This window comes from Ambystoma mexicanum, chromosome 4p (genome assembly GCF_040938575.1).
Source record: "Ambystoma mexicanum isolate Mex_15411 chromosome 4p, UKY_AmexF1_1, whole genome shotgun sequence".
Taxonomy (NCBI): domain Eukaryota; kingdom Metazoa; phylum Chordata; class Amphibia; order Caudata; family Ambystomatidae; genus Ambystoma; species Ambystoma mexicanum.
In genome coordinates this window covers 40,490,921-40,514,854 of record NC_090927.1, presented here as the reverse complement: position 1 = coordinate 40,514,854, position 23,934 = coordinate 40,490,921, and the positions used below count along the sequence as shown (strand labels likewise).

At 52.6% G+C, this 23,934-nt stretch overlaps 1 protein-coding gene across 1 annotated transcript in view; it reads left to right on the top strand.

Annotated features, from left to right (window-relative positions):
• LOC138452729 (uncharacterized) overlaps positions 1-23,934 on the top strand; it is a 381,209-nt gene that overhangs the window by 234,145 nt on the left and 123,130 nt on the right. The window contains 3 exon segments of the mRNA XM_069605077.1: positions 810-814; positions 8,293-9,526; positions 11,406-11,593. Of these exon segments, the coding sequence (XP_069461178.1) occupies positions 810-814; positions 8,293-9,526; positions 11,406-11,593 (1,427 nt within the window).

The following is a 23,934-nucleotide window of genomic DNA, read 5'->3' as shown; positions in this document are numbered from 1 at the left end:
ACTTGCCTTTCTTTTCTTCTAGCTGAACGATATACCCCGAATCTTTTCAATTACTTATAGGTGGTCTGCACACATATGTATCAAGATAGATATATGAATCGCTTTTCAACGTTAACCTTATGGTTGTTGCATCTTCAAATTCAACAGTTCATTTTTGCGTATTTTGCCACTTTAACCACAAATTAATCACAGTACTTGGATATCCTTGACAAAAATGGACAGAACCCAAAAGACATATAACACATATCATGCACATGCATTACCTGCGCGCTTTTTCTCTTCCCGTCTGTTCTTTTACCACCCTTTCCCCGTTTCGCCTACTCTTCTCATTCACTCCCCACCTCTTACACCCTTTTGCTCTTTTCCAAGAATCCTTTCGTACCCAGAAAAAGAATGTTCTAAATAACTACTCCGAGTCTACTCAATATACGAGACTCCTACTATTTTCTCTGTATCTTCTCTTATTTATTCTGCACTGGACGAGACAATGCTACGCGCCGCCGCCTTCTACCACGTTCGGGCTAGGATACCACTTCTCTTTTTCTCTTCACTTCTTACAAAAACCTAATGGCCATCTAAAGGACAGATCAGAAAAGCCTCATCATCACTCACACAGGCCCTACTCTTCCCTATAACCCATTACCACCTGTCCCCCCTATTTACCCCTTGCCTTTCCTTCGTAACCTTCGCAACCGGCACTCACGTGTTCAGTCAGGTGACTCGAGGGTCGCCGCTCGCAGTCCGACCCCAGGCAGGCTCGCACCCCAACTAAGCCGTGGTCCGCCTCGGCGAGCAGCTTTTCAGTCGAGTATTCGTCAACCGGGAACCCTTGACCCTTCTTCGTAGTGCGCACAGGCTGGTCGGCCGCAGAGGCAATGGTTTTGCTGGGGGGCGTCCCGGATCTCACCGCACGGCACCGGCTTTGAGGCACCTCTCCGATCACGTCGCAGGGGGTCACCAAATGTTTGTGCCCTTCCTGACTTATACGTGTAGAAAATAATAAAACAGATACTCCTTGGACAGGGAATAAGGCACAGAAGAGCAGGCTGCGAGAGTTCAAGGAAAAGTTTATCTAGATCTCTGAGAGTGCTCTGACCACATCAAAGTTACACCATATTATATAGTACCTTGGCATATTTAACACATGATGCTACGTTGGACCCGGATTGGTCAGCCAGGGTGGTGTCTTAGGTGTGGGCATCATCTCTTCCTCCTGGTTGCTTGCTTGGTTGGCGGGAGGATGGACGTCAGACTTCTGTACTCCGGATGGGTGAAGGTCAGGTTGCTGTGAAACATGGTGGTCACTATCTAAGCTATATATTCTAAATAATGCATGCACTAAATAATGGTTGATCAAAAGACACAGGCCCTCATTACGACCCTTGCGGAAAGTGACTGACCGGACCGCAACAGCGTAAATAGCGTTTCCGCCATTGCACGAAGGAGCAAAGAGCGGCCCATTCCGACCCATCGGGCACGAGCACCACGGCATGGCGGAAGTGGAAAGTCCGCGATGGCGGAAATGACCCCAAAACGGCCCACACCGCCACCGTACGTCGCCCTAGGTGCAATACCGCCACCCATCACAGCGGACACCGCAGAGTGCGCCTACCGGAAAGTACGGTGACCGGAAACATACGGAAACGGAAGTAAAAACATGGGCCTGGAACGGGAAACATCCCGCCGTACACCTATAAAACCACTAAAACCACACAACCACTAAAAACACTACCCCGAGACACACCCCAACCCGTCAACCACCCTAGCGAAACCAAGAAAAATGGGAAAAGTAGCTAAGAAAGCGTGCGACCGCAAGCGGCAGGTCCACTTCTCCCGTGAGGAACTCACCGTGCTAACAGAGACCCTCCAGGAGAATGCTGCCGTCGTCTTCTCCACGCAAATGACCAGGACGGCACTTGCGAACAAGAAGGCCATATGGGCTCTGGTGGCACAGCGGGTAAGTGCGGTGGGGACCGCACCCCGCACCCCACAGCAATGCCGAAAGCGATGGGACGACCTGCGGATACGCGTCCGCAGCATACTCTCTGCCAACCGCAACATTGCCACAGCCACCGGGGGAGGCCCAGAATCACCCATCAAGTTGACCCCCTGGGAAGAAATCTGTGCCTCCACCATCGGAATGGAGAGCATAGAGGGAGTCGGAGGGATGGAGAAAGGAGTGCAGACATCCGAAGAATCAGGTAGGTGGGCCAGATAAAACAATGCTAAATCCACAATGTCCAATCATGTGAACTACCATGTGTCCACATAGTGCAACAGAAACACATGTCCAGGAGAACGTCCACACACTTCGCCCTGATAGCGCACTTTAAAACTCACAATAAATACATAAATAATTAAAAACCCCTAAAACACCCACCACACGTCCAGCAGGCACACCCTAACTGCAGGCTGCCAAACAACTGCACCCTCACTCCACACACAAATGAAAGCACCTCCAAGGCACCGACCCAAATCACCCTCATGTACCACCCCAATGCATGTGATACAATGCCATTCCAATACCCACAGACCCATTAATAACCCTCGCCCTCCTTTACTCCACCACAGGGTCCGATCCAAACGACGACCATCAGGACACCCCTACCAGCACACCTGCAAAGAGGGCCAAGACCAACGGCCAAAGACCCTCCACCTCAGCTGCACGCATCAAGACACGGCAGCTGCACACAACAGGTGGCAGCACACAGGAGGGAACATCAACAGGCACCCCAGCAGCCAGCATGCCCACACCACCACCACCACAGGTGCCCCCAACGGATGCCACAGAAGGCACTGCCTCTGGTGGCAGCAGCACCATAGGTGACACCCCAATGATGGCAGCATGCTCCGACACAGAAGACGGGGATGTCGAAGTCAGATCCATCCATGACCTGTCCCAATCCCCCTGTCTGTCCCATCCCGTACAACATGAGGATACCACGCAGGGGCACCCACAAGACGACGACTGGCCATCCCCCACAAGCCCTGTGGCAAGTCAACATGAGGTCAACAGCCCCTCTGTGACACCCCCGCAAATGGCCATGGCCCAGCAGAGGCAACAGTCCCTCGACCAGTTAATCGTGCAACAGCAGCAACTGGCCACGCTCCTCAAGGACCATGCCGATGAATGTGGGCGCACTAAGGCAGACATAGAAACATCAACTGAGACACTCAGGGCAGAAATGGAGAGAAGCACAGAGACACTAAGGGCACAAATGGAGAGTAGCACCGAGAGCCTGAGGGGGGAACTGCATGCGACGTCCAAAGACGTATGCGCCGAACTTGCCGCAGTGCGCCGTGTGCTCACTGAGCTCTCACAAACCCTTAGGGACATGCATGGACGTGAGCAGGCAGAGACATCATCCGTTGCAAGTTCCGTCCAGGGCAGCCCCCAACGTAGATCTGGGAGGAACCTGCGCTCCACAGGCAGGGGTGCCCCTGACACCCGCAGAGGGGGCTTGCAATAGCGACAGCCCACTGACAATGAGCATCTTTGGACACTGGTGTTCGGGGGGGAGGTAGGAGGGGGTGTGTTGGGCTCACTAGGGTGGCGGGTCGATAGGGTGTTCAACATGACATCACATATGCCATAAACAGTGCACGATCAACCAATGAGATGTGTGGACAATGATTTTAGTGTACTAGGCCATCATAAGCGTACAGTCCATATTGTGCATGTACCAGACACACACAGTGCCACGAGTCCCGTGTCCATGTATCAGCCACCAGGCGTGAGTGCTAGAAGCATGCATCAATGAGATGCTGACGAATGTCACGGCCCTCCGGTGCCTCGCAGACTCCTTGAGGTGCTGCCACATCCCCACCCTCATCATGACCATCATCAGGTGCTTGCAGTTCTGCGTCAGGGGGCATGGGCACATTTCTACGTACGCACATGTTGTGGAGCATGACACATGCCATGACCATCTTAGCAACCTTCTCATGGCGGTACAGGAGTGCCCCGCCAGACCTGCTGAGGCAGCGGAAACGAGTCTTCAGTAGGCCGAATGCCTGTTCAATGACTACACGGGTACGTGAGTGGGCATGGTTGTAGTCCTCCTCTTGCTGGTCCCGTGGGTTCCGGACTGGTGTGAGGAGCCATCTCTTCAGTGGATACCCAGCATCACCTGTATGTGGACGATAAACGTATGATGTGGAATGCCATTGCTACGTACGCACACCCCCCCCCCTTCCTGCCAGGTCATTGCCGCATCACATACAGCACATCATCATGCATGAAAAGAGACTCACCGAGTAGCCAGGATCTGTTCCCTGCGTGTCGCTCCATGTAGCGTGGTATAGTAGAGTTCCTCAAGACCATAGAATCATGGGTTGATCCTGGGAATCTGGCACAACAATGTGTAATGATCCTGTTGGAGTCACACACCATCTGAACATTCAGGGAATGAAATTGTTTTCGGTTGCGGTACTGGGCCTCCATGGCATGTGGGACGACCAATTCCACATGGGTGCAGTCGATGGCACCAATGCAACCCGGTATGCCGGCAAGTGCATGGAATCCCACTTTTGTGTTGGTAATTTCCTGCTCCGAGCGTGGTAGAGAGATGTAGTCGTCTGCGTGCTGCAGGAGGGCATCGAGCACTTGCGATAGTGTCCGTGAGAATAGGGGCTGAGAAATGCCATGCAACTGTCCGACTGTGTGCTGGTAGGTGCCTGTGGCCAGGAAGTGGAGTACAGACACCACCTTCAGTAGGGGTGGGATGGCGGTTGGGCTATCTATCATGCTGACAAGGTCAGCCTGTGTCATGTCCACAATGGCGGCTATGGTGCCCCTGTCCAAACGGTAGAGGGTGTGGATCTGCTCATCAGTGAGGTTGAACGGATGTGCTCGGAGCCGTGGGATTGCGGGCTGCCTGCGTGGTGGTAGTGGCTGTGCTGGCGGCCCTTGCTGGCCCTGCCTTGGCCTCCTCCTCCTCCTGCGTCTCCTCCGTGCGGCCGGTTGTAGTTGGTGTTCGTCTTCTTCTTGGAGTTGCAGTACTTGCAGTGCTATCAAGTCCCCCAGGGCCAACATCGCGAGTCCTGCCGGTAGCATTTCGGAGTGGGTGTGGTTGTGGGAGGAGACTGGGTGTGCATTTTATGTGTTTTCAGGCTGTATGGCCTCCACCTGTGGTGATTCATTCCACCTGTGCAAGCTGCTCTCCCCTTTGGGCGAGCACGTCCCGCACACAACACTGCGAATCGAGGAATGGCATCTTGCTATTGCAATCATGTGTTTGTACCCGATGGCCGTGTAACATTTGTTGAGATGTACATTCGGCTATGGTCCCATTGTTTCACATACAATCTTTGCAGTCGCGAACAGACTTGTGATGGGTCAGTGGAACGTAGTACTCGAGTAACGGTGGGCCCTCATGCATCACTGTACCGAGTTGCAACGACGGGCGGGGCGTCCCATTAGTGGGTGATGGCAGTTGACATTTTCACACACAGCCGCACTAGCTGGAATAATTTGTGATTTCAAACGGCCACAGATGCCTTTTCGACGTGATGTTGCAAATGAGGAATTCGAAGGCCGGCGCTTTCGGTATTCAGCTAGCGGAGAGGAGATGCCCACAGGTCTGACTGCAAATATAACGTTCTATTGTTAAATGTCCTTGAGACAGGGGCCATGGCGAGGAAGCAATGATTGATATGAATAGTTTGGGATGCGCAATAGTGACGTGGCCGATGAGGCCGGACGTTCCCAAATACATGTAACTCCACAACACTGGAATTACGGGCTGGGGCACTGTGGATTTTGCAGGCTGCATAACGCACAGACTCAATGGAAATTTCGAATGTTTTGTGAGTATATATTCAGGCGTTTTCATGACAGGATGAGGGAATGATGAATGGATGCATGGGCAGGTGATTTGATACAGGGTTTGCCATGTACAGGGCTTCTTGGAATGTATCCGCCTCCCCTGCGCTATGTGATGCAGGGCTGACATAGTGGGACCATCGTCTCTCTGGCCTTGTTGAGCCCTCCCTGTCTCGACGCGCCTTCAGACACTTGTGTCCATGCACGTTAACATTCCCATCTGATGAAATCTGTTTTGACAGACGCATGCACAGGTACACTCGTTTGTGATGGTGTTTACACCTCGATATGGATAGTTATGAGTCGCAAGTGGTTTTGGGGTGGTGATGATCCTTTGGAGTGGGCTAGCATGCATATGGCTGTGGATTTAGTGTGATCATTGAAGTGAGTTGTTGGAATGTAGTTCTGATGGCCATTCTGTTCTTTTTCTTTTCTTTTGGTTGACAGATATCTCCTCCCCTTTTGCCACTGCCATCTGTATGCCACTCCTGCAGATGGCGTTTACTCCCGGCACCTGCTGCTTCGTGTTAATCAGTGGAGCAGCATTACGATCTTATGGGACGATCGCCAATGGGCCACATGCCCTTACGCAGTACTAGTGGCTCGGAGCAACATTTCGGCCTTTCAGCTGGACTAGTGCCTCCCCATTGGGACGGGCCTGCGGTTCTGTGCGCTTCCATGTTGCCTTTTCGTACGTGAATGTGGCTCTGTGTACCATGATGGAACAGGGCGTCACACAAGTAGTAGCTGGTCATTCCTTGCGGATGCAGCCCACGAAGGTGATATGTGTTTTGGAGTTCATGGACTAATGGCTGTATGAGCTTGGTGATTTAGTTGTGCATTAAATTTCTATTCTGATATGGGCCGTGTAGCGTTCTTCTTTGCGAGTGATGTGGCATATTCCTATTTGGGGAGCGATGTATTGTGAGGAGATCTGCATTGGGTTCCGGCTTCGGAGTATAGTCGCGTGGTACTGTGCTGGGCGCGTTTGCCTACGGAGCCCAGTGAGGTCAGGGATGGGGGCTGCCAATATGACTGTTTGAATGTTGTCATGCTCAGGGGCGGGGGATTGGGTTTTGTGTAACAGACGCCGGTCACCAAGGTGGACTGGTGGAATGTTGTGATTTTCGGAATGTTGCTGGTCACAGGTGCCTGTGTTTGCGTGCGTTTCGGGGGGGGGGGACTGTGGTCATGTCCATTGGAATGGCTTCTGTATTCGTGCCATCTGTGCCCTGCAGCTCCCATTGGCCCCTCTTGTGAATCTTTTGTTCGTTGGCATGCATGGGTGACTTGTACATTTCACTGGTTGCATTGTGACTTCATTGCACCTACGGGGACTTGTACTTTGTGGGCAGGGAGCGGTGTACAGGCACTCAGTGGGGCCGTTTACGGTTGATTCGCGATGCCGTACTTCTCACCATGGCGGAATGGTGATTTCCGCCATGCTTGATGGCGTTAGGTACATGTCCGCTAGGGTCGGAATTCGCGTACCCTTGCGCCATGGTGGTATTTACGGTTTGCCACGGCGCGCGCGCGCGTACTTGGTGCAGTTAGCGTTGGCGTTCACTACGGTGTCGCTAATGGCTTCGTACTTTGCGATGACGGGTCATAGTCGCACCGAGCGCTATTCGATGGCGGTATTGCATTTCCGCCATCGTTTTCCGATTTCCGCCAGGGTCGTAATGAGGGCCACACAGTAGTTTACCATGTCACTATACAAATCACACAGGTATCTATAACATCCATGACCTTTGGGTTATACGGATCACAGGTCTACGAGTCTTGACCACTATAATACTGTCATTGGACTGTAGGGTTAGTCTCACAAAAATCTCAGGTATGTGGCATTTGTTAGTATTGGGCACAATATACTGCAGCAGGGGTCTAATGTTAGTTGGGGGTCTGTTGGGTGGGCTTCATAGCATGGTCAGCGGTCGGGCACATGAAAGGGATAACTTGCCAGGACACAGGGTTAGAATGGCAAGTTTCAACTGGCGAGGGTGAGAGGGGAAGGACACTTTTGTGGAGATGGACGAGCTATGTGCTTGGCTCATGTTGGTTCACATGCAGGACAGTGATCTCAGAGGAAAAGAGATGTGTTACATTTATTATTTGTTGCAAGCATCTCCGGCTTCAATGTGAGAATGCAGCTGCTGAGTTTTCCAGTCGGAGTGGCAACGAGGGTGGGGGCCATGTGCTCCGAGCTGCTGCGGTGGGGAAAAGGGAGAGAGGCATTTTGTACTATCGCAATGAGGCATGGTCACCAATATGGAGTCGAAAGGGGGTACACAAAATGGATGCCCCGTGTCCTACTCGGCGGTCCCATCTACGTGAATGTAACCCAAAGTTAACATCGCGTAAGGGCGAGGGGCGTACCCACCACTAGAGGCACTTGGTCCGAGTTTTGTACTAAGAAGTGATGGCAGAGAGGGGCCCATTGGCCCCTCGCTCCCATACAAATGCTTCAGTCACAAATGCAACCTAACTACCCATGAGAGAAGCCACACAGGAGCCAAACCTTATCGGTGCTCTGAATGTCAGAAATGCTTCAGTGTGAAAAGCAGCCTAACTACGCATGAGAGAAGCCACACAGGAGCCAAACCTTATCGGTGCTCTGAATGTCAGAAATGCTTCCGTCAGAAAAGCAGCCTAACTATCCATGAGAGAAGCCACACAGGAGCCAAACCTTATCAGTGCTCTGAATGTCAGAAATGCTTCAGTGATAAAGGCAACCTAACTACCCATGAGAGAAGCCACACAGGAGCCAAACCTTATCAATGCTCTGAATGTCGGAAATGCTTCAGTGAGAAAAGCAAGTTAACTATACATGAGAGAAGCAACACAGGAGCCAAACCTTATCGGTGCTCTGAATGTTAGAAATGCTCCAGTCAAAAATGCAGCCTAGCTAAACATGATAGAAGCCACACAGGAGCCAAACCTTACCGGTGCTCTGAATGTCAGAAATGCTTCAGTGTGAAAAGCAGCCTCACCGCCCACGAGAGAAGCCACACAGGAGCCAAGCCTTACCGGTGCTCTGAATGTCACAAATGCTTCAGTCACAAATGCAACCTAACTACCCATGAGAGAAGCCACACAGGAGCCAAACCATATCGGTGCTCTGAATGTCAGAAATGTTTCAGCGTGAAAAGCAGCCTAACTAAACTTGAGAGAAGCCACACAGGAGCCAAACCTTATCAGTGCTCTGAATGTCAGAAATGCTTCAGTCAGAAAAGAAGCCTAACTAAACATGAGAGAAGCCACACAGGAGCCAAACCTTATTGGTGCTCTGAATGTCAGAAATGCTTCAGTGTGAAAAGCAGCCTAACTACGCATGAGAGAAGCCATACAGGAGCCAAACCTTATCGGTGCTCTGAATGTCAGAAATGCTTCAGTCAGAAAAGCAGCCTAGCTATCCATGAGAGAAGCCACACAGGAGCCAAACCTTATCAGTGCTCTGAATGTCAGAAATGCTTCAGTGATAAAGGCAACCTAACTACCCATGAGAGAAGCCACACAGGAGCCAAACCTTATCAATGCTCTGAATGTCGGAAATGCTTCAGTGAGAAAAGCAAGCTAACTATACATGAGAGAAGCCACACAGGAGCCAAACCTTATAGGTGCTCTGAATGTCAGAAATGCTTCAGTGTGAAAAGCAGCCTAACCACCCATGAGAGAAGCCACACAGGAGAAACCTCCCCTGCAGTGAATGACAGAAAAGCTTCAGCCAAGAATTCTAAACTAGCTTAATACAAAAAACCCATGCATCAAAAGAACCATACTACAGCGCTGAATGTCAGAAAATAATCGGCCCTTAATGATCTTTAATTCTCTCTGTGACAAACTACAGAGGACAATACCCTGCAGAGAAGCCCCCTGCATGTCTGGGAAGCCCCCTGCATATCTGGGAAGCCCCCTGCATGTCTGAGAAGCCCCCTGCATGTCTGGGAAGCCCCCTGAATGGCTGGGAAGCCCCCTGCATGTCTGGGAAGCCCCCTGCATGTCTGGGAAGCCCCATGCATGTCTGGGAAGCCCCCTGCATGGCTGGGAAGCCCTCTGCGTGTCTGAGAAGTATCTTCCAGAAATGAAGCAGCTAATCATGTGCATCCAAACAGGAGTAAAACCTTCAGTGCTTTGAATATCAGGAAAGCTTGAGTCAAAAAGGCAACCAAAATCGAGATGGGAGAAAACACACAAAGGACACAAAGCTGGTCAGTTCACTGCATGTCTGAAATGCTTTAGTTACAAAATCAGTTTAAGGCCACATGAGAAATCCCTTTCTGTGTAATGTACGTCAGAAAATATGATGCAAGTCTAATTCAGAGGCCTGCAACCTTTGGATTTTATTTATTGTGCACCTAAAACCATACAGGTAATAGGGGGTGCTAAAAAGATTCAAGACCGCACATAACGCACTAGACAACCTACGATAACAGACCAGCAATTTAGTTAATTCAAACAAGTGTTTTGGATCTCCAGATGTTTTGGAGTACAGCATCCATCAGCTCTATTGGGCATAGTCGGTGGTAAGAGTTTATGGGAGTTGCTGTTCAAAACACCTAGAAGGCTGCAGGTTGCAGGTCGCTGGTCTAATTCAATCTGAAAGAGCCCACATGGGAGAAAACGGTTTGACTTCCAGGCCAGACAAGTGTCTGTCATGAATTCACTTTTACACAACATCACAGAAAACGCACAGAAACAATTCTGAATTTCAGAAATGCTACTTTGAGAAAAGTTTATTCGCTTTGCATGAGATATATGCACGTGTGATTTTCAAGACAGAAGAGTGCACGAGGAGAGATGAAAAGTCAGGAAAGGCTCACAAACTTCAATCAGAATGCAGTTGTTGGTTCTGGGCAGAAAGAAGATGGACATCTGGTTCCTCCCTGATAGCGCAGCAGTTTAATGGTAATTAATCATTAAGATCAAAATGATGATCCTGCTCTACTCTAAGTAAGCAGACTACGAAGCAACCCCCACCCCATGCAGTTCATCCTGCGGAACCTTCAAACACTGATGCCTTTCAGCAGTAACCATGACTACGAAGCAGACCCCACCATGCAGTCCACCCTGCGGAAACTTCAAACACTGATGCCTTCCAGCAGTAACCATGACTACGAAGCAGACCCCCCCATGCAGTCCATCCTGCTGAACCTTCAAACACTGATGCCTTTCAGCAGTAACCATGACTACGAAGCGAACCCCCCATGCAGTCTTATCCTGTGGAACGTTCAAACACGAATGCTTTTGAGCAGTAACCGTGACTAAGAAGTGAACCCCACATGCAGTCCATACGCTGGAACATTCAAACACAAATGCTTTTGAGCAGTAACCGTGACTATGAAGCAGACCCCACATGCAGTCCATCCTGCGGAACCTTCAAACACTGATGTCTTTGAGCAGTAACCATGACTACGAAGCAGACCCCACATGCAGTCCATCCTGCAGAACCTTCAAACACTGATGCCTTTGAGCAGTAACCATGACTACGAAGCAGACCCCACATGTAGTCCATCCTGTGGAACGTTCAAACACTAATGCTTTTGAGCAGTAACCGTGGCTATGAAGCGTACCCCACATGCAGTCCATTCTGCGGAACCTTCAGTCACTGACGCCTTTGAGCAGTAACGGTGACTACGAAGCTGACCCCCCGATGCAGTCCATCCTGTGGATCGTTCAAACACTAATGCTTTTGAGCAGTAATGGTGACTATGAAGCAGACCCCCCATGCATCCATTATGTGGAACCTTCAAACACTGATGCCTTTGAGCAGTAATCGTGTATCTTCGATGCTATCTAAGATGAAAGTGCCTCAAGGAAAGCTTATGAATAAAGGGTACAAATAATTAAATCAAACTTAGTGTAGAGCAGCACTGTGCAACCCAAGGCTCTCCCGATTTGGCCTCATGATCACGGCCATTGATTAGGCTAGCTAGAGCTGATGGAGTTTTAGTCCAAAATATCTGTACTGCCAAAGGTTCCAGAACCCCTGGTCTAGAGGTTAAAACCAGCATCTGTGAAAATGTTGTAAAAGAAATCTATGAAGTGGTTTTATTCAGTGAATGTGGCCACATCAAAGCTCTAGGAAGAAACTTGCAGCTGGAGTGTAAAAATAGATGAAGCATCCTCGCGCTCAGACCAATGCTGGAAAATGAGACATTTCAGCGATAACACTCTTAAAATGACCTCCCAGGTGTTGATTGATTTATTGACATTTGCTCAAAAAGTGGGTGAGTTACATGACTTTTTCAGTGAGCAATCAAAAAACAGACTTTGACTAGTCACGGTTTTAAGTGAACTGTTTGAGATGAGCAGTGAATGATATCATATTTGAATCTATAAGGTGTAAGGTTTTCAGATGGCCTAACTCTCAAGTTACTGTTTCTTACGATTTTCCATCTGAGGTGAGATCTATGAGAAACACTTTGTGACACAAGAAAACTTTCAAAGTACATGCAACTAAATGTAACTTCTGTAAGGAAGGCATGGTATCAAACAGACACAAGTGATCACAGTTCAAGGGTGTTTATTGGACTTCAATGGATTGATTGCCTATCCAATCCTAAGTCTAAGATGGAAGCAAGCTACGGCCATCAAATAACACAGTCCTAGTAGAGTCTTGTCAAAATAAAAGGGCCTATACTAATAAACCTATTGCCAATACTTGCTTCTAAATACAAATGATGTGGAAAACGGATGTTCTACAAAAGAAGTGTTCAAGAAATTATGTCAGGATATTTGAGCCGTTGGCTTCACCTTCCCACGTTTTCAGCACGGGTAAGGCGGCACACTCGAGCTTGGCACATTCTCTGGCTTCTTCAGCACGAGGATGCATTTCAAAACCTCAATATCAGGGCCTTCTGTGCCAAAGTCTCTTTGCCATTCCAAATCTCTTATTACAGAGGGCCTGATGCGACAAGCAAATATTCAAAGTTCCTTTCTTCTCAGGATTTCCTTAAGCCCAATTTCTCAGGCGATTCTTTGTTCAACCAGGGTCCCTCTCTGCCGGTATCAGACCCACCTTAATACAGTGTTCTCAATTGGTCTCCCTCTACTGGGCTCGAACCATTTTATCTCATTTTCCAAACCTTCCTTTCTGTATCAAAAATCAAAGACTTTCGACTGTGCGTAGGATTTGGCTCGACCTTTCGCAGGACCACTTTGATTCACAATTCTTTTCTCATTACACTTTAACTTTCACTTCTGTCACTCCTCAGCTGGGTACCGTACAGAAACCTTCGATTGAGCACCCATGTAGTAACGGACCACTCTGCCAATGATTTTGTATCTTTCCTTTCAAAGTTCAAGCATTCATCAGCAGTTGAACTTTACTCGCGTCTTTCATCACACACGTTTTAACAATGTTTGTTCCACCACTCGTTGTACCATGTTGCTGCTTGCAACCTTGGCTTCAACACAGACCGGCCTTGTATCAGTTTCCTCAACTCACCGGCTGTGTTGATCTCTTTGGCGCTTCTTTGATTGTGGAGCCAAGGAGAGTACCACGGTGGCTGCAGATTCTCCCCAACTCGATTAGTCACGCGGGAGTGCCCCGGATATCTCTGACACACAATGCAGGGTTCTTCAGCCTGTTTTCCTGGCCTTCTACTTTTTAATCTGATGATTTCTTGAAAGCAATGTTTTTTTGTCAAAAAGGTCAAGGGTATCTCCCTCCTCGCGAACCCTTCTCGATCTGATGTCTTTCTCCCCTTTTTCCGCTGCCATCTCGGAACTGCTGTCCCTTCGTCTTCTTTGCCTCGCTCAGGGTGTGCTTTCGTGCTCCGCCTTTTATCCGTGTGGGTGTGTTCAATGGAAGTCGGGTGTGAGTAATGGTCAGTAATTGCCTGACCACACCTGACCATTGCATTGGAACATGTCAGGTATACTGCACTGCTAGGGTGTTAGTCTGTTTTCTCCCAGAGCGGGCTGTCCGTGTGAGTGTTCGTGTAGGAATGGGGGGGGGCAGAGTTCCTATGTATCCTACCTGGTAGGCTGGGGTAAACGTATTATATGCAAGGGGATACCGCATCTTGCCACCCCGAAGACCCCTCACCCAGGTGATCCTGATGCACTGGTCCACCCCCTGGAACTGGATCCAAAAGCGATGGCCGTGTCCTGGCCAGCTAGATGACAGATCCCTAGGGACTGGCGGGTGGGACATTTTCTGGTTTCTCACACTTCCCAGCTGTTCTAAAACTGGATCTCCAGATGGGCATATGGCAATCTAACTTGTGCAAGCAATCTATGAGTACATTCCCAGGGTTTAACTGTTTGTACAGTTTCCGGTTTGTGTGCATTTATCACTTGTATAATCTCCTGTGATGCAGACATCGTGTTTTGGTCACCTAGAGTACTGGGGTGGACGTTACTGGTGTTGTAAGGGTGGCACCCATTAAATCTGGGTTGCTTCATAGCTTCAAGCCACTCTTGTTATGGGTGACATTGCATGGAGAAGCCTATCTTACTTTTGGCATTCCATTTAACATGGTTTCTGTGTGAGCTCTTGCAATCCCTGCTTAATGCAATGTTGCAAGCTCAGTTTATCAAACACAGAATTCTCCACATGTGATAGAAAGTTATCAAATCATTTTCTCATGGTGCAGAGTTCCTGCGCTGAGGATATATTGGGCCTCATTCCGAGTTTGGAGGTAATTTGGTGGTAAATCTACTGAATTCCCACCAAATGTGATTACTGTTACCGCCACTTTGTCAAATAGGTTTACCACAGGATTACAAGTGGTGGTGAATCGTAATTTTTGGAGTCCATAGGGATTTTTGGCAGATTTATTGCCTGGTAAATTCACTTTTTTGTGGGGGTGGAGGTGGTGCAAAGTGGCAGATTTACTTCCAGCTTGTTGTATGAGGTAAATCCTCCACTTTACCTCCAAATGCATGATTCCACTGTTTGTGAAAAACAGCAGTAACTCCGTCCGAGTTACTGCCACTTTTTTCCCCGGCCTAGCAACTTGTAATGAGGCCCATTTTCATCTACACATTTAGGGTATTTTAAAAACTTGCCAAAGAGTTTTTCCAATATTCAGGTCACATGCTGAGAGTAAACAGAGCACATCGGTCCTGTAAGGCAAGACTAGATTGTAGAAGGGAGGGAGAAGTGGCATCCAATATGGCGGGCAGATCAGATGCAAGCCTAGGCCATCCCCCTAAGGCCAAAGTGATTCCAGGTGCAGTAGGAGCAGCAACAAATCCAAACCCTGACTCAATTACAGAACACAGTTCAATACCATCACTTAAAGCCCAACACAGGGGAAAAAGAAGAGAACTTTAAAACTAAAAGACGTCACTCAGACCGTGTTGGTTTTTGGAGAAGCTTGAGTCATGTAGTTGAAGAACAATACACGTAACGTTCAGGAGGCATTGGGGACAAGGAGAGATGGGACAGGTGGTCGGTGGGGCACAGGGAGGACCCAGGTATGGGGGTTTGAATTGGGGAGGGTGGTGAGTACGGGTCGGGGGTGCACAGGGAGGACCCAGTGATGGGGGTTTGAATTGGGGAGGGTGGTGAGTACGGGTGGGGGGTACAGGGAGGATACAGTGATGGGGGTTGAATGGGGGAGGGTGGTGAGTACAGGTCAGTGGGGCACAGGGAGGACCCAGGTATGGGGGTTTGAATTGGGGAGGGTGGTGAGTATGGGACAGGGGGGCACAGGGAGGACCCAGTGATGGGGGTTTGAATTGGGGAGGGTGGTGAGTATGGGTCGGGGGGGCACAGGGAGGACCCAGTGATGGGGGTTTGAATTGGGGAGGGTGATGAGTACGGGTGGGGGGTACAGGGAGGATCCAGTGATGGGGGTTGAATGGGGGAGGGTGGTGAGCACGGGTCAGTGGGGCACACAGAGGACCCAGTGATGGGGCCTGAATTGGGGAGGGTGGTGAGTACGGGTCAGTGGGGCACAGGGAGGACCCAGTGATGGGGGTTTCCATTGGGGAGGGTGGTGAGTACGGGTCGGGGGGCACAGGGAGGACCCAGTGATGGGGGTTTCAATTGGGGAGGGTGGTGAGTACGGGTCAGGAGGGGCACAGGGAGGACCCAGTGATGGGGGTTTCATTTGGGGAGGGTGTTGAGTACTGGTCACGGGGGCTCAAGGAGGACCCAGTGATGGGGGTTGAATTGGGGAGGGTGGTGAGTACGGGTCGGGGGAGCACAGGGAGGACCCAGTGATGGGGGTTTCAATTGGGGAGGGTGGTGAGTACGGGTCGGAGGGGCGCACAGGGAGGTCCCAGTGATGAGAGTTTGAATTGGGGAGGGTGGTGAGTACGGGTCGGTGAGGCACAGGGAGGACCCAGTGTTGGGGGTTTGAATTGGGTAGGGTGGTGAGTATGGGAGGGGCACAGGGGGGACCAAGTGATGGGGGTTTGAATTGGCGAGGGTGGTGAGTACAGGTCAGTGGGGCACAGGGCGGACCAGTGATGGGGGTTTGAATTGGGGAGGGTGGTGAGTGCAGTTCGGGGGGCCGAGGGAGGACCCAGTGATTGGGGTTTTATTTGGGGAGGGTGGTGAGTACGGGTCGGTGAGGCACGGGGAGGACCCAGTGATTTGGGTTTCATTTGGGGAGTGTGGTGAGTATGGGTCGGTGGGGCACAGGGAGGACCCAGTGAGGGGGGTTTGAATTGGGGAGGGTTGTGAGTATGGGGGGAACATGGGGGACCAAGTGATGGGGGTTTGAATTGTGGAGGGTGGTGAGTGCAGTTCGGGGGGGCACAGAGAGGACCCAGTGATCGGGGTTTAAATTGGGGAGGGTGGGGAGAGTATGGGTCAGGGGGGCACAGGGAAGACCCAGTGATGGGGGTTGAATTGGGGAGGGTGGTGAGTATGGGTCGGGGGGGCACAGGGAGGACCCAGTGATGGGGGTTTGAATTGGGGAGGGTAGTGAGTATGGGTCGGTGAGGCACAGGGAGGACCCAGTGATGGGGGTTTCAATTGGGGAGGGTGGTGAATACGGGTTGGTGAGGCACAGGGAGGACCCAGTGATGGGGGTTTGAATTGGGGAGGGTGGTGAGTACGGGTCGGTGAGGCACAGGGAGGACCCAGTGATGGGGGTTTCAATTGGGGAGGGTGGTGAATACGGGTCGGGGGGGCACAGGGAGGACCCAGTGATGGGGGTTTGAATTGGGGAGGGTGGTGAGTATGGGAGGGTTGCAGGGAGGACCAAGTGATGGGGGTTTGAATTGGGGGAGGGTGGTGAGTACGGGTCGTGGGGCACAGGGAGGACCCAGTGATAGGGGTTTGAATTGGGGACGGTGGTGAGTACGGGTCAGGGGGGGCTCAGGGAGGACCAAGTGATGGCGGTTTGAATTGGGGAGGGTGGTGAGTATAGGTCAGGGGGGGCTCAAGGAGCACCCAGTGATGGCGGTTTGAATTGGGGAGGGTGGTGAGTACGGGTCTGTGAGGCAGAGGGAGGACCCAGTGATGGGGTTTTCAATTGGGGAGGGTGGTGAGTGCGGTTCGGGGGGGCACAGGGAGGACCCAGTGATGGGGGTTTGAATTTGGAAGGGTGGTGAGTGCGGTTCAGGGGGGGCACAGGGAGGACCCAGTGATCAGGGTTTGAATTGGGGACGGTGGGGAGAGTACGGGTCGGGGGCACAGGGAGGACCCAGTGATGGGGGTTTGAATTGGGGAGGTTGGTGAGTACGGGTCGGTGGGGCACAGGGAGGACCCAGTGATGGGGGTTTGAATTTGAGAGGGTGGTGAGTACGGGTTGGTGAGGCACAGGGAGGATCCAGTGATGGGGGTTTCAATTGGGGAGGGTGGTGAGTACGGGTCGGGGGGCACAGGGAGGAACCAGTGATGGGGGTTTGAATTGGGGAGGTTGGTGAGTACGGGTCGGTGGGGCACAGGGAGGAACCAGTGATGGGGGTTTGAATTGGGGAGGGTGGTGAGTACGGGTTGGTGAGGCACAGGGAGGATCCAGTGATGGGGGTTTCAATTGGGGAGGGTGGTGAGTACGGGTCGGGGGGCACAGGGAGTACGAAGTGATGGGGGTTTGAATTGGGGAGGGTGGTGAGTATGGGGAGGATTGCAGGGGGGACCAAGTGATGGGGGTTTGAATTGGGGAGGGTGGTGAGTACAGGTCGTGGGGCACAGGGAGGACCCAGTGATGGGGGTTTGAATTGGGGAGGGTGGTGAGTACGGGTCAGGGTGGACTCAGGGAGGACCCAGTGATGGTGGTTTAAATTGGGGAGGGTGCTGAGTACGGGCCAGGGGGGCTCAGGGAGGACCCAGTGATGGCGGTTTGAATTGGGGAGGGTGGTGAGTATGCATCGGGGAGGCACAGGGAGGACCCAATGATGGGGGTTTCAATTGGGGAGGGTGGTGAGTATAGGTCAGGGGGGGCTCAAGGAGCACCCAGTGATGGCGGTTTGAATTGGGGAGGGTGGTGAGTATGGGAGGGTTGCAGGGAGGACCAAGTGATGGGGGTTTGAATTGGGGGAGGGTGGTGAGTACGGGTCGTGGGGCACAGGGAGGACCCAGTGATAGGGGTTTGAATTGGGGACGGTGGTGAGTACGGGTCAGGGGGGGCTCAGGGAGGACCAAGTGATGGCGGTTTGAATTGGGGAGGGTGGTGAGTATAGGTCAGGGGGGGCTCAAGGAGCACCCAGTGATGGCGGTTTGAATTGGGGAGGGTGGTGAGTACGGGTCTGTGAGGCAGAGGGAGGACCCAGTGATGGGGTTTTCAATTGGGGAGGGTGGTGAGTGCGGTTCGGGGGGGCACAGGGAGGACCCAGTGATGGGGGTTTGAATTTGGAAGGGTGGTGAGTGCGGTTCAGGGGGGGCACAGGGAGGACCCAGTGATCAGGGTTTGAATTGGGGACGGTGGGGAGAGTACGGGTCGGGGGCACAGGGAGGACCCAGTGATGGGGGTTTGAATTGGGGAGGTTGGTGAGTACGGGTCGGTGGGGCACAGGGAGGACCCAGTGATGGGGGTTTGAATTTGAGAGGGTGGTGAGTACGGGTTGGTGAGGCACAGGGAGGATCCAGTGATGGGGGTTTCAATTGGGGAGGGTGGTGAGTACGGGTCGGGGGGCACAGGGAGGAACCAGTGATGGGGGTTTGAATTGGGGAGGTTGGTGAGTACGGGTCGGTGGGGCACAGGGAGGAACCAGTGATGGGGGTTTGAATTGGGGAGGGTGGTGAGTACGGGTTGGTGAGGCACAGGGAGGATCCAGTGATGGGGGTTTCAATTGGGGAGGGTGGTGAGTACGGGTCGGGGGGCACAGGGAGTACGAAGTGATGGGGGTTTGAATTGGGGAGGGTGGTGAGTATGGGGAGGATTGCAGGGGGGACCAAGTGATGGGGGTTTGAATTGGGGAGGGTGGTGAGTACAGGTCGTGGGGCACAGGGAGGACCCAGTGATGGGGGTTTGAATTGGGGAGGGTGGTGAGTACGGGTCAGGGTGGACTCAGGGAGGACCCAGTGATGGTGGTTTAAATTGGGGAGGGTGCTGAGTACGGGCCAGGGGGGCTCAGGGAGGACCCAGTGATGGCGGTTTGAATTGGGGAGGGTGGTGAGTATGCATCGGGGAGGCACAGGGAGGACCCAATGATGGGGGTTTCAATTGGGGAGGGTGGTGGGTATGGGTTGGGGGCACAGGGTGGAAAGAGGAGAGTAGGACCCATAGGCACACCCTAGTAACAGGAGTAGTAAATTTGAGAAGATGGGGTAGGTTTCAAGTTTGTTAGGAAACTAAGTAAAAAGAGGTAAGAGGTGCAGAGGAGAGAAAGGCAACCTTGACACCTAGGTTGCTCTAATAACAGGACAAAAATAAGTTCCCAAGATAGGAACTTACGTCCCCTGCACACTATCTAGTATCTGGATGACCAGACCAACATTTATAGAAAGAGTAGTAGAGTAACTCTATGTAATAAAGTCTTAATACAGGACGTGTTGGTATGAAAAAAATCCAAATTCTTAACAAAGGACAACATTCAATCGTTTAAGGTCACAAGAAACAATCTTCATTATTTATTCTTGGTGGTGGAGCTGTGGTAGGCCCAACGCGTTTCGAGTGAAACCGACACTCTTCATCAGGGGCAAAAACAATGATTCTTTGTTTAATTATCTTGCTCATTCATTTTGAATCCTTTCTGTAACCTCTCTGGGAAATATTGCAGCATGGTGACCAGCCGTGGACCCAGGAATGGGGGTTTGAATTCTGGAGGGTGGTGAGTATGGGTCGGGGGGGCACAGGGAGGACCCAGTGATGGGGGTTTCAATTGGGGAGGGTGGTCTGTACGGGTCGGGGGGGCACAGGGAGGACCCATTGATGGGGGTTTGAATTGGGGAGGGTGTTGAGTATGGGGGGGCACAGGAGGGACCAAGTGATGGGGGTTTGAATTGGGAAGGGTGGTGAGTACGGATCGGTGGGGCAGGACCAGTGATGGGGGTTTGAATTGGGGAGGGTGGTGAGTATGGGGGGGAACATGGGGGACCAGGCATACATGCCAACCCTCCCGATTTAGGCCAGAGACTCTCCCGCTTTCTGTCGCAAAATCTCCCTCCTAGGTGCGTACGGGTCGGTGGGGCACAGGGAGGAACCAGTGATGGGGGTTTGAATTGGGGAGGGTGGTGAGTACGGGTCGGAGGGCACAGGGAGGACCCAGTGATGGGGGTTTGAATTGGGGAGGTTGGTGAGTACGGGTCGGTGGGGCACAGGTAGGACCCAGTGATGGTGGTTTGAATTGGGGAGGGTGGGGAGAGTACGGGTCGGGGGGCACAGGGAGGACGCAGTGATTGGGGTTTGAATTGGGAAGGGTGGTGAGTACGGGTCGGTGGGGCACATGGAGGACCCAGTGATGGGGGTTTGAATTGGGGAGGGTGGTGAGTACGGGTTGGTGGGGCGCACAGGGAGGACCCAGTGATGGGGGTTTGAATTGGGGAGGGTGGTGAGTACGGGTCGGGGGCACAGGGAGGACCCAGTGATGGGGGTTTGAATTGGGGAGGGTGGTGAGTACGGGTCGGTGGGGCACAGGGAGGACCCAGTGATGGGGGTTTGAATTTGAGAGGGTGGTGAGTACGGGTTGGTGAGGCACAGAGAGGATCCAGTGATGGGGGTTTCAATTGGGGAGGGTGGTGAGTACGGGTCGGGGGGCACAGGGAGTACGAAGTGATGGGGGTTTGAATTGGGGAGGGTGGTGAGTATGGGGAGGATTGCAGGGGGGACCAAGTGATGGGGGTTTGAATTGGGGAGGGTGGTGAGTACAGGTCGTGGGGCACAGGGAGGACCCAGTGATGGGGGTTTGAATTGGGGAGGGTGGTGAGTACGGGTCAGGGGCGGGCTCAGGGAGGACCCAGTGATGGTGGTTTAAATTGGGGAGGGTGCTGAGTACGGGCCAGGGGGGCTCAGGGAGGACCCAGTGATGGCGGTTTGAATTGGGGAGGGTGGTGAGTATGCATCGGGGAGGCACAGGGAGGACCCAATGATGGGGGTTTCAATTGGGGAGGGTGGTGGGTATGGGTTGGGGGCACAGGGTGGACCCAGGAATGGGGGTTTGAATTCGGGAGGGTGGTGAGTATGGGTCGGGGGGGGCACAGGGAGGACCCAGTGATGGGGGTTTCAATTGGGGAGGGTGGTGTGTACGGGTCGGGGGGGCACAGGGAGGACCCATTGATGGGGGTTTGAATTGGGGAGGGTGTTGAGTATGGGGGGGCACAGGAGGGACCAAGTGATGGGGGTTTGAATTGGGAAGGGTGGTGAGTACGGATCGGTGGGGCAGGACCAGTGATGGGGGTTTGAATTGGGGAGGGTGGTGAGTATGGGGGGGAACATGGGGGACCAGGTATACATGCCAACCCTCCCGATTTAGGCCAGAGACTCTCCCGCTTTCTGTCGCAAAATCTCCCTCCTAGGTCCTCGAGAATGTTGGCATGCATATACAGAGGAGACCAAGAGATGGGAGTTTGAATTGGGGATGGTGGTGAGTACGGGTCGGTGAGGCATAGGGAGGACCCAGTGATGGGGGTTGAATTGGGTAGGGTGGTGAGCACAGGTTGGGGAGGGCATAGGGAGGACCCAGGTATGGGGGTTTGAATTGGGGAGGGTGGTGATTACGTGTGGGGGTGTACAGGAAGGACCCAGTGATGGGGGTTTGAATTGGGGAGGGTGGTGAGTACGGGTCGGGTGGGCACAGGGAGGACCCAGTGATGGGGGTTTGAATTGGGGAGGTTGGTGAGTACGTTTCAGTGGGGCACAGGGTGGACCCAGTGATAGGGGTTTGAATTGGGGAGGGTGGTGAGTACGGCTCGGTGAGGCACAATTAGGACCCAGTGATGGGGGTTTCAATTGGGGAGGGTGGTGAGTATGGGTCGGGGGGCACAGGGAGGACCCAGTGATGGGGGTTTGAATTGGGGAGGGTGGTGAGTATGGGGGGGCACAGGAGGGACCAAGTGATGGGGGTTTGAATTGGGGATGGTGGTGAGTACGGGTCGGTGGGGCACAGGGAGGACCATTGATGGGGGTTTGAATTGGGGAGGGTGGTGAGTATGGGGGAGAACATGTGGGACCAAGCATACATGCCAACCTCCCGATTTAGGCGGTGTTGCGAAACAAAAAGTCTGTTGATTCCGCTTCAAGGAAAAAATTATACAAGTTCGTCACCGCCGGGCCCAGGCATCATCATCCACCCGTCACCACTGTTGGGGGTTTGTCCAGACCCCCCATGCGATGCCCGTAAGCCCCCAACCTCGCAAGGACCACACACACACACGTCCTTGCTGTTCGGGCTTCCCGGTCGCTCTGCTCTCGTCCGGGAACGCCCCCTTTATTTATGCTGCACGCGACGGCGTGCAACGTCACGCCGCCGCGTGCGCGTCCCTGTAAAAGGGGCAGCGCCACACTCCTCCTTTTTCAGGAGGACACACAAAATACTAGAATAATACACAGTGCAAACCACACAAAGTTATTAACACAACCGATCAATACAGTTTCCCCACTGGCCCCTTTATTATCAACCACCCGGGTCCCCTTACTCAACACTCCCCGGACTCAGGTTGATCCGACAATTGTCCCAGCACGTAATTGCTGAGGTAAGCGAGTTTCCCTCACCGAGCCCTCTGGGGGTACCTCTTGGTTTCCTCCGGCACTAGTAGTCTTTCCGACGACGCCCCCCAGACAGGGGATTCTGGAGTGCTGGGAGGGCCTCCTCCATCGTCCGGTATCTCCACCAAGTCAGGTTCCAGAAGTGGTTCAGTTCTGGGATCCCCCAGCTTCTTAAAGAAACTGACATTCCTCAGAGGCAGTTACCATTGACACTTTGACGGCCACAACGTCCAACGTCACAACGTCCAACGGCTATGGCTCATAGGGGAGGGAGAGTTTCCCGTGGGGGTGTCCATTGCGGATGAGCACTTCGTCCCCGGGCTCCAGCCGCTGCGGGCGAAGCCCCCTTCGCAAGTTCTCTTGCTTGATCCTCACCCGCCGGTCTGCCTCGACCTGTTGGTTGTCAATCACCCCCGGCTCCTTCTCCCCAACCTCGGGAAGCAGACCCCGCGGGCAGTGCCTGAACAATGCCTCTGCCGGAGCCACGCCCGTGGAAGCATGCAGGGTGGTGCGGTACACCCGCAGAAACTGATAAAGAGCTCTCTGGAGGGACTGTCCCTGTCCTTGGGCGATCCTGAAGGTCTTGTTGAGTGTCCGCATTAGCCTTTCCACCTCTCCATTCGCCCTGGGCCACAACGGGGTTATCTTCCGGTGTCGTACTCCGCAGCTCTCCATCAGCTCCGAGAACCTTTCACTCTGGAAGGGCGCCCTGTTATCGGAGCACAGCGTGTGAGGGAACCCGTGGGCCGCAAACATTTTCTCCACGCCGACCACCACATGTTCGAACGCCACAGACTCCACAAACTCCACTTCTGGATATCTCAAGTACTCGTCGACCATTACCAGGAAGTTGGTGCCCAATGTCGTTGATCCAAAGTCCGCATGGACCACTTCCCAAGGTCGTGTGCCCCGGGGCATTGCGTCAATGGCAGGTTCCCTCTGTAATGGGAATGCCGCTTGACACCACACACAGGCCGCTACGAAGTCATCGACCTTCTGTTAGAGTTCCGGGAAACAAACCTTCAGCCGCAGCCTGGCTTTGGTCTTCGCAGCGCCCTG